Source organism: Xyrauchen texanus, chromosome 2 (assembly GCF_025860055.1).
Source record: "Xyrauchen texanus isolate HMW12.3.18 chromosome 2, RBS_HiC_50CHRs, whole genome shotgun sequence".
Taxonomy (NCBI): Eukaryota; Metazoa; Chordata; class Actinopteri; order Cypriniformes; family Catostomidae; genus Xyrauchen; species Xyrauchen texanus.
Genome location: NC_068277.1, coordinates 228,191 through 239,259, shown reverse-complemented (window position 1 = coordinate 239,259; position 11,069 = coordinate 228,191). Strand labels below are relative to the sequence as shown.

The following is an 11,069-nucleotide window of genomic DNA, read 5'->3' as shown; positions in this document are numbered from 1 at the left end:
AGTATAGGTCATAAACCCCGCCTCCCCATGTTATTCAACGGGACGTGAGACCAACTAAACAATTAAATTACACTTCACATATCTTTTTTCCAAAGATAGTTTCTGTCATTTACTGTCGTTTCTATCACGCTGATGTCATTTCAAGTGTTTGTTTTCAAAATAAGTTTGTTTTTAGTTATTTGATGCTATAAAAACGCTGCTGTGACATCATGATTGACAGCTGTGATTGACAGGTTCTCTGAGCGAAGTAGTCACTGAAGCACCAACAGACTTTTTTTCGGGATCTTCGGAGGACTGAGGAGATTGGAGCTTTACATTTAATATCTAAATTTCTATAATTAATTATTTCACATCGTCATAAGTCAAAAGTCAAAAGGGGCGTGTGCTTGCGATTGATTCAGCGAGAGTGAGGGCGGGGCCTTGATTTCGCGGCTTTACTTCCTGCTCACTACTGCGCAGGTCTGGTCCCGAAATCGCAACTGCGCAGACTCAAGTCCCAAGATGTCAGCGCCATATCGGGACACTGGCGGCTTCAGTTCTCACCAATGGGAAAGAGCGAAGGGACGTCGTCCATCTTTTTTTACAGTCTATGGTACACAACCACCCTACAATGATTAAAGTCTTTCTTATATTTCTATTCATCATGAACTGTGTGTCAAAATGAACGCTTTTCCTTTCTGCTCTAAAGTGACGTCACATTAGATCAGGCCACGCCCACGACTGGTGACGGACTCCGCCCTATTATCATAGCTCCTCCCCTGAGTGATGTACACACAGTCCTGGAGCAGATACAGTGAGAAGAATAATGTCTCATAAGTGTTCATAAGAGTCTTCATGTACTCAGAGCCGCTGAAGACACAGTGGACAAGTTTGTTTTTGAAGCAAATGTGCCTCAAAACATACAAAAATTGGTGTATGTTTGTGCCAATCATTTTACACCGGACTGCTTTGTGAATGAGTGTCAATATAAAGCAGGATTTTCAAAAACATGATTCTCAAGCATGGATCAGTAGCAACTCTTCATGTTCCAGCTAAAGTTACCATAGTCTCTGATTGTGTTCACGGTGACCAGAGCTATGTTGTTATATCTTACTGTCTGTATAATTCAGAACTGCACCTTTATTATGCACAATACAGTAAGGTGATTGTCTTTTTGAAAACTATGTACGTTTTCTGTGAACATGAGAGTTGTACTATAAGTGTAATGTTTACTTGCAAAGGCCAGCACATCTGCACAACATAACAGTACCACGAGGGATGTCTGTGCCAGACTCAACACAGCCGTGTCAATTAACCATTCAGAAACGTCCCGGATCATTCTCACAGTTGTGACTTCTGCCGGAGTCTCTCCTTCATCAGTGTCTGACTCTGGTTCATACAGATATGTCTGAACTCCGGTATTTACACTGTCAGTCATATCGGTTCTGATTTGCTGTTGCTGCAGTATCCAAAGCACGAGCTGTAAAGGCACAGCCCTCTTCCGGAAAGGGGGCGGGGAGCAGCAGCTCATTTGCATTTAAAGAGACACACACGAAATCAGCGTGTTTTTGATTGTAACTAAAAAGAGGCGTTTATAACATGATATAATAAATGATCTGTGGGGTATTATGAGCTGAAACTTCACAGACACATACTGGGACACCCGAGATTTATATTACATACTGTAAAAAGGGGCATTATAGCTCTCCTTTAAATACAGTGTAATAGGGATAAAAAAACATTTGTATTAAACACTGATGTGGTAGAATGAACATATAATTGAGAGTATCAGTATGTAAAAAGAGTTTTGAAATGTGCATAAAAGGTAACAGTCACTGTGAACACTGTGTCTCTGTGGCACATTCAGTGAAGTCCATCTGAACACAGCGACATTGACCAAAGCATGCCCGGATCAAGATACAGACCCCTGGCACACACGTCTCACAGAATAACACAGCCTGATTTACTCTTAAGTTCTTCAATTTCCTTTCGTAGCTTTTCTGTTTCTTCACCTTTTTGTTCTTTGAAGTGTTGGTAGAGTTTCTCCAATAACTCATGCTGTTTTTTATGATCTTCGAGCATCTCACTGAGATACTGAACATGCTGCTCTTTACTGTCTCTGAAATCATTAAATTCTTCTGCTTTTCTTCTGGCTTCATCTTCATGTGTCTTCTTTATATCCTCTATTTTCTCATCAAATCTCTGTTTCATTCCTTCACGCTCTTTTTCTTCCCTTTCTGATTTAATTCTCTCCTCCGTTACTCTTCTTCTGATCTCGTCATCTTGCTCTTGTTTCAGATCTGTAATAATTTTCTCCCGTTTCTTTCTCTCTTCTTCTCTTTTCTCATCATCCTTTCGTTTTCTTTTGTCCCACTTCTCTTCTCTCTCCTGCTCCAGCTGCTCATAATGTCTTTTCATTTCATTTTTCTTGTCTTCGTATTCTCTATCTTTCCGTTCTCTCTCTCTTCTCTCTTGTTGTTTTTCATCCTCTCTCTTCTGTCGTTCTTCTTCTCTCTCTCTGTCAAATGTCTTTCTCATGTTCTCCAGTTCTGCTTGTTTCATTCTCAGCTGTTTCTCATGTTCCTCTTTTCTCTTTCGGTCCTCTTCCTCTCGTTCTCTCATCTGTCTTTTCTTCTCCTCCTCCCATTCTCTCTGTTGTCGTTTAATGTCCTCTTGCTTCTCTTTTCTCTCATTTTCAGCCTCTTTGACTTTTCTCTCCCAATCTTGTCTCTCTTTCTCTTCTTGTTTATTCTTCTTTCTTTCCTCGAAATCTCTCTTGTTAGTTTCTTCTTCTTGTTTCATTTTTAACTGTGCTATTATTCGTTCTTGCTCCTTTTTCATCATTTCTTGATCTCGTTTGAATCTCTCTTCTCTCTTTCTATCTTCCTCTTCTCTTTCTTTCTGCTGTTTTTCATACTGTAATCTCTGATTGTCAATCTCTCTCTTCGTCTCTTCTATTTTTTTATGATATTCCATTTTTTGTTGTTTTTCCTCCTCTGATCGTTTCTGGTTTTCAATCTCTCGATTCATCTGTTCAGCTTTTTCTCTCTCCTCAAACTGTTTTCTGAGCGTTTCCTCTTTTTCTCTAAACTTATTCTCCATCTGCACTCTTTCTTTATCTGCTCTTCTTTTCTCTTCCTCCAGTCTCATCGTCATTTTTTTTATTTTCATCTCATAGCTGGCTTTTAATTTCTCTTTCTGAGTCAGAATTTCTCTCTCTTTCTCTTTCAGTATTTCCTCCACTCTCTTTTTAATGGACATCTCTGCCTCCTCAAATATGTCGTTAGTGAAAAACTGGCTTGTGTTGGAGCTGATCATTATCTTGATCATGTTTAACAGCTGATTAACTTGAGTCTGGTCTTGTTCTTCTTTATTATTGAACACCAGAAATCTGTTTCCACAGTCTCTGATCAGTTTTTCAAGTTCTGCAGATTTACTTGTCCTCACATAATCTCCAATGGACTGATCATCAAGATCATCTCCTCTCGTGAACAGAACAATACTGAACTGTGCAGCTTTTGGACCAAAGATCTTCTTGATCAGATCTAAAGTGTCTAGCTCCACCTGAGTAATTCTTCCCACACGCAACACAATGATGAAGACATGAGGTCCAGGTGCTGACAGTGAAACACATTTCACTATTTCTTCCTGTACTTGTTCATGTGTCAATGTCCTATCAAAGAGTCCTGGAGTATCAACAACAGCTACTGATTTACCGCCAACTTCACCAAGTCCCTTTTTACAAACGCTTGTCCCTGAATATGCTCTTGATTGGCTCAGAAACTCTTTTCTTCCAAGAATAGTGTTTCCTGTAGCACTCTTTCCATTTCCTGTCATCCCAATCAGCACAATCCTCAAACATTCTGGTTCACCTTCAGCACCTGAAAAACATGTTGGAAAAGTAATGCATTAAGGGAGTAGTTAAACATATTTGAGCATTTTTGTTTTATTTCCTCCAGTAATTGCTTTAAACTTGTCCCCAGTACCCTCAGTGATAATTCATATTTTCTTTCGGCACATGGACATTGGAGCAACCGGTGTTCGTGTCTACCATCGCCAGACACTGCTACAGTATAGAAATCATGCAACAACTAAGCTGCATGATGATATGCTAGAGAAGCTACGCGATCTCGGCTTGCTGCGGGGACCAGGCCTCCAGTCCTTAGAGTCACCTGATGCCGGTGGCGAGGACGTCGTAAGCGGGGTGTGAGGAAGCAGAAGTGCGGCAAGAGGGCGGGGGTCCAAGCTAGGCTAAAACCAAACCCTTGCAGGCTGGCTCTCCCATCTATCCTGCTCTCAAATGTTTGCTCCCTGGACAATAAACTTGACTACATCCGACTCCAGCAGGCTACGCAGAGTGACTTTAGTGACTGCTGCATTTTTGTTTTCACGGAGAAGTGACTCAGCGACAGAGTTCTGGATACCACCATTGAGCTAGACAAGCTCACCCCGTTTCGTACAGCTCTGTGCGGTAAGTCTCGCGGTGGTGGCTTATGTGTTTACATCAACACAGAATGGTGCAAGAACTCTGTGCTAGTTTCTAGTTACTACTCATCGCTAGTGGAGTTTGAGAATGTTAGATGCAGACCATTTTATTTACCATGGGAATTCACAACTGTCCTCATAATCGGAGGGTACATTCCACCCAGTGCGCATACCGGGCAGTGCCCCACACTACCTGTACTACGTCTGCTTCCTGCGGGTGGCTCTAAGCCAGGGCGGAGCCGGTGTCGTCTCCTCCGTCTGCTCCTTAACTGCCGAGAACTGCAAAGCAAAGTCCTCGATGGTGTTGCCAAATAGGCCTACCTGGGCTGCAATCGAGAGCTTATCCACATCGCGAACCGCGAATGAGACTGCAAACTTGCCCTGAGATGAGCCGGAGGTCTCATTCCAGAACTCGACAGGGGCAAACGAGCGTCCTGGGGAATGGCAGAGCGGCTCCCATTGGGGTCCCCAAATCGCCCTAACCGACATGGCCTCATACCCGTAGGTAGAAGGACCGAGGCGGAGAGCCGCTGGGGTGGCTTTCCCTCTGAGAAAGGAAAGCTGCAACCGCAATGTTGCCACGGTCATGTTCTTGCAGTGAGAACATGACCAGTCCACGAACGCTGTCTACACGTGGGAAGAGCCAAGGCACGCGAGACTGTGATCTTGGTGGTCGGAAGCAGAGAGATAACGAACGCAACCAGGAATTACACATAGACAGAAAGGCATCTTTAAAAAGATGCTCTCCATCAGTGCCACTCTTTTAGAGAAAATATACTATTTTATTTGCAAGAATATATACTCTTTTAGGCTGTTGAAGTGCCCAGGGGCATTCTCTGCACTCAACCAGTGCAAGAGGGGGAGAAACCGCTGTAAATCCAACAGCATGCAGAGGTGAATGGACCGGCAGAGGAATTCAGCTTGCTAAAACACAACCGCTCGGCTCCGAAGAACAAATCTGAATGAGTGGTTGCGAGCAGCTCCTTTTATATCCGTATGTCTGGGGGAGTGGCATACAAATTCCACTCGCCAATTCCCATTGGTCTTTTCTCAAAGATCAGAGGTGTTTGGGGCTCCCAAGAGTGACCCCTAGTGTCTCTACATCAACACAACGTCGAGTGAGTGACAGATAGGGAACATTGCTTTTTTTAAGAAGCTTTAATATAGATTTTAACAGAAGTATCAAGTATTCAAGAATTTTTTTGAATGAAATGCATCATAAAACTACTCCTGTGTTCATTGTATGATTATAATACATTAATACTTTATCTGGTGGTTTTCTTGTTTTGGTTAGATTTGATTAGATTTAATTAATATTAACAACACTCTAGTTAATTTACACTTACAAGTTTACATTCACTTTAAACATAACTCGGTGTGTTTACATTAATACCTCACCAAGACAGCATTTAGGCAGAATTTTGAAATGTATTTAACTGTTCAGATGCGTATCTGCATTTCTGTGAATGTGCTTGACACACACACACACACACACAAGTCACCTGTCAGTCAAACAGCGTGCAGCTATAACTAGATCGCTAGTGAATTCTGCAATAACTTGCTCTGTATTACTTTAAACAGCTGGTGTGTGCAACCTGTGTGTTTGAAGCATGGGAAACCCACTGATTTATATAACTACCATTTAAGGGCCAAATTCTAAACATAATTTAGTGCCCTTAGAGGGCACCGCCTATAATGCCCTTAAAGACTCGCCACTGGTTCATCAAAGCATCAATCATCATTACTGGCCTGACGTCATCTACATCCGCTAATCCGCTGTTCCTCCACCTGTTTAAAAGCCTGTCCAGAACACCCTGTAGTCAGTCTGTTGTTGGCTCGCATGTTATCATAAGACCTCTTGAATCTGCTCTATAAACATTGAACCTCAACTATACCAATTATTCACCTGTACACACTTACTCATCTAATATTGTATTTAAATATTTTTTACATTGAGGCTCCGTTGTCCTGGTCTTTTTTTGTCCTTTGGGGCAGTGGTGGCTCAGCAGTTAAGGCTCTGGGTTACTGACCAGAAGGTCAGGGGCGAGTAGGCTACGATGGAAGGGAAAAAAAACTGGAAAAAAAATATTTTTGGGGCACATTTTTTTTTATCACTAAACTACTATCATAAAAAGTTATAGTTTTGTATATACATAACTCCTGAATACAAATTAAAATGTGTTTGGACTGATTTTAAAAAAAAAAGATTTGAACAAATTTGATTGGTTTGTCGCTAGTGAGCGCAAATGCAGGTGATAAGCGGTTTCATTAAGCGAGTCATTGAGTCATTCATTCAAACGATTCGTTCAAACGGCCGATTCATCAAGAATGAGACAGATGTTTGTGAATGGGTCATTGAATCTTTGACTCAACCGATTCGTTCACAACACTGAATCATTCAAAACACGCATTGCTGTGAGATGCGCTATGGCTATCTGTGATCTTTGTTTGGATTCATCGGATCAAAACAGTCATTATTTCGTCTAAAATGTAAGTGACTTAATATTATTAACTTGTTTGTTGAACTGTCATATGAAATCAGTGTCACAATCGTGAGGTGATGGTAAATTAAGTGATGGTCAATTGTCAGCTCTCTTGGTCGTCAGGTCGTGTGATGTATGTTGCTGAACTGTATTCAAATGTTATAAATATAAAAACACATTTTGAAATTTAACTGCAGTATGTCAATTTAGTTTATTTGTGTGTGCTGCGCTCATAGACTTTAGAAAGCGGCGCTCATTTGTTTGATTTCAACCTGTCTTTGCAAGGCCGCGAAACTCATATTTTGCTCCTTGCAGACAAAGTGCACGCCTTCACACAAACACTAGACCTCTGGCATCAGTCGAGGGAACTGCGACATGTTCCCCAGCCTTGCAGACTTTATCACCGATGCAGGCACGTCACACGATTTCTCCTCCCCATTTCAATCAGCGTCTGAGCACCTGTCAGCAATGAGAAAACAATTTGCGACGTACTTTAAAGAGGATTATCGCTCTTTTGCGTGGGTTCGAGATCCGTTTGTGTGCACAGCAAACGAGCTATCAACTGATATGCAGGAACAGCTTATTGAGCTGAAGAGTGACAGTAGACTGAAGGAACTCTTTAGCTCCTGCCCTCTTTCGTCATTCTGGGCAGCATTGATGCAGGAATACCCTGAACTCTGTGACGTCGCCTTGAAGATTCTCCTTCCTTTCGCGTCGACATATTTGTGTGAGGCAGGATTCTCAAAAATGACTGCACTCAAAACGAAATACCGCAATCTTGCACAAATCGAGGATGATTTGAGGCTATGTTTATCAAACATTGAGCCAAGAATTGAGGATCTTTGCAAGGCAAAGCAGGCTCAGGTCTCACATTAACGTCACCTACCAGCAAGCTTCTGTAAAAAATGCAGATGATGCCTACTATTAGGCCTAGTAATAATAACAATAATAAAGCATAAATTAATATCAGAGGTCTGGTGCCAATTCCCAATTATAGCAATAGCCTAGTAATGATAATAGGCCTACTGATGATGATGATAATAATAATAATAATAATAATAATAACAATAAAGCATGTAACCTCATATAATTATATAGCAATAGCCTAGTAATGATAATAGGCCTACTGATGATGATGATAATAATAATCATAATAACAACAATAAAGCATGTAACCTCATATAATTATATATAGAGGTCGACCGATTAATCGGCCGATTTTTTGCATTTTTTACATAATCAGCATCGGCCAATCTCCACGCATATCAAGCCGATTATTAGGCAGGCGCATCTGTGGGCAGCCTAGTGTTGTTGTGGAACACGTGTTTGACGCACACTGCCCCTAGAGTCATTCTCCAGCAGAGTGAACAGACCTCATCCAGTGCCTAAGGAAGGAGCTAAGTTCCTTGGAGAAAACAGTAAGGATTAAATTTGTATAACTCCTTTATATTTAATTAAAAACTTTTGATACGTTACTGCCAACTTCAAGAAGAAACGCGACAAATGCGATAGTTGACATGACGTTTGGCTACTTTGGATATTGATAGCGTAGTTGAAGTAGCATTATCACAGCAGAAGGGTTGCTATCATGTCACAATAAGGAAGCAAGAATTTAGCAATTACAGACAGTGAATCTGAGACTTTTATTTGTTCTGTTTGTGTCTTATATTTGAGAGGGTTGTCACTCAATGCAGATAAATAAGTAATAAAAAAATACGAACGCACTATAGGCTATTGAAGGACTGGCTTTGGTAAGCTCGGACGTTATCGGTTCTGCTGTCAGTACTGGAGAAATTAAGAAAATACATTCTTTATTGCTATAAAGAGAAAGTTATTTTATCTCGCCAGCCATTTGTATGTATAATAATATGAAACCATTTGTCTGTGATGCAATTTAGCTAGAGAGAGAGAGAGAGAGAGAGAGAGAGAGAGAGAGAGAGAGAGAGATAGAGAGAGAGAGAGAGAGAGAGAGAGAGAGAGAGAGAGAGAGAGAGAGAGAGAGAGAGAGAGAGAGAGAGAGAGAGAGAGTAGAGAGAGAGAGAGAGAGAGAGAGAGAGAGAGAGAGAGAGAGAGCAGAGAGAGAGAGAGAGAGAGAGAGAGAGAGAGAGAGAGAGAGAGATATCTCGCGGTGCCACAGCGAGCACAACACAGCCCTGCTTAATGAGTGACAGAACTAAACATTCAAACATAGCCTGGATTAGATCTGTGATATTAGTCTGATTTTAGTTTAGATTTCGCCTTCCAAAGATTATAAAAAGAATATTTATACATCTTTAATTTATTTATACAATATTTATCCCTTCACAGCGGTGCACTGACATTTCCCCCTAAAACTCAAACTTAACATCAGAATCAGCACGATCGGTGATTGTTGTAAAATGCAGTCTAGCTACTGTTGCTAAATTGCGGGACGCGTTTAATAATAAAAAGAGCGCGAGAGATACCGTTCCCAAAGCGCCAGCTCGAAACACACCATAGCGAGACAAGCAAAGTATAGGCTACTTTGGGTTTCATGCGTCTAAACGATCAAATATACACACAAATATGTCAAAACGACTGGCTTGGAGATTCACTTAAACACAGTTTATGTCTTAAATGGACGTAGTTATGGAAATAGTTGGGAGAAAATATGCTGCATCAGGAGCCTATTAGATCTGAACTCGGTCTTAAAAGGGAAGCGGTCTATTAAACATGCTGACGATTGAGCCATTACTGCCAATCAAACAACAAAAGGCAAAGAGAAAATCACTTACAGCTCTTGAATGAATAACTTCTGCATTAATAAGCATTAATCTATCTATGATAAACTATGCAGTGTTATTTTACAATTGATTACTTTATTAGATTTCTTTTTAGACCACACCTGAACAGTAATGTTAGTACACCTTCCTGAAATTAAATCACTGTGCCTATATAACTTTTATCTTTGTTTAATATATATATAACAAAAAGAACCGTTAAGAATACAGTTGAAGTACCGGATCGATAAGGTCCAAAACATGTATTTTATTTCAATGGAAGAAGCAGGGGATTGTGGTGACAAGATGACAAGCCTCCTTAAGGTGAATACCTCTGAGCATGTTGAATAGATTCATTTAAAATAAAATACATTCTTAAGACATTAACTCTTTTTCAGTTTTGCATCCTGTTTTGTCCTGTGTCTCAAGAATCAGTGCACTTACAAAGATACAGTATGAACAGTCAGTCCTTCAGAGATTTATATGCAGTGTAAACAAAGCCATAATGTTTAAAAGTAAAACCCACTTACCCTTCTGCTGATTCTTCTCTTGCAGTTCTTTGATTGTATTCTCCATTCTCTTCAGTTCTTCTTTATATTTCTCCTCTGTTTCTTGTCTGACCCGTTTCTCTTGAGCTCTCACATACATCTGAAGTGTGTAGGGTTCAGTCTTCATGTTCTCTATATAATCCAGCAGTTCTGAGATCTGTCTGTTGTCATGTTCTTTTAACCCCATCACTCTGTACCGACCTCCACAGAGACTTTGAGATTTCATGACTGATTTAGCATAATCTGTCAGAGGTTCTTCAACAATCATGTCAGAAGTGAAAAGCACCATGAAGTGATCTCTAGAGTCAAATATCTTCTGGATCTTTTCAATCTCTGCTCTGTTTTCATCAGTGAGTGGACCAATGGGAATAATGAGGAGGAAAACATGAACTCCAGGCTGACAGAGAGACACACATTGGATAGATTGACGCATCACTTCCTCCTCTGAGATTTGAGTGTTGAACAGATCTGGAAGATCCACCAGAGTGATGAGACGTCCACACACCTCCCCTTCCCTCTTCTCACACTGTAAACTGAACCTTTGTGCCTTTTCACTGAGGTACAGTGTTGATTTAGAAATTGTTTTCCCTCTTATAAGTTTGGATATGGAGACCTTCAGCACCGCGTCTCGTCCACACAGCACCAGGTTCAGTTTTTGTTTTTCATGCCTGTGTAAGATTGACTCTGAAAAGATATAAAGAGTCAACAAATTTAAACCGTTTAGTTGAACGGATTAACACATGCTCTACATGATGGCACCACCATCCCACATAATCTCCTCTAGCCTGTTTAGCCACTCTTAACAGCCATGCTGACTACACCTTCAAATAACTGGC

At 40.8% G+C, this 11,069-nt stretch overlaps 1 protein-coding gene across 1 annotated transcript in view; it reads right to left on the bottom strand.

Annotated features, from left to right (window-relative positions):
- Positions 1–1,920: 1,920 nt before the first annotated feature.
- Positions 1,921–11,069, bottom strand: part of LOC127663337 (GTPase IMAP family member 8-like) — a 26,999-nt gene continuing 17,850 nt past the window's right edge. The window contains exons 5-6 of the mRNA XM_052154877.1: positions 10,216–10,917; positions 1,921–3,860 (exon numbers count right to left, since the gene is read on the bottom strand). Of these exons, the coding sequence (XP_052010837.1) occupies positions 1,921–3,860; positions 10,216–10,917 (2,642 nt within the window). The remainder of the gene's footprint in view (positions 3,861–10,215; positions 10,918–11,069) is intronic.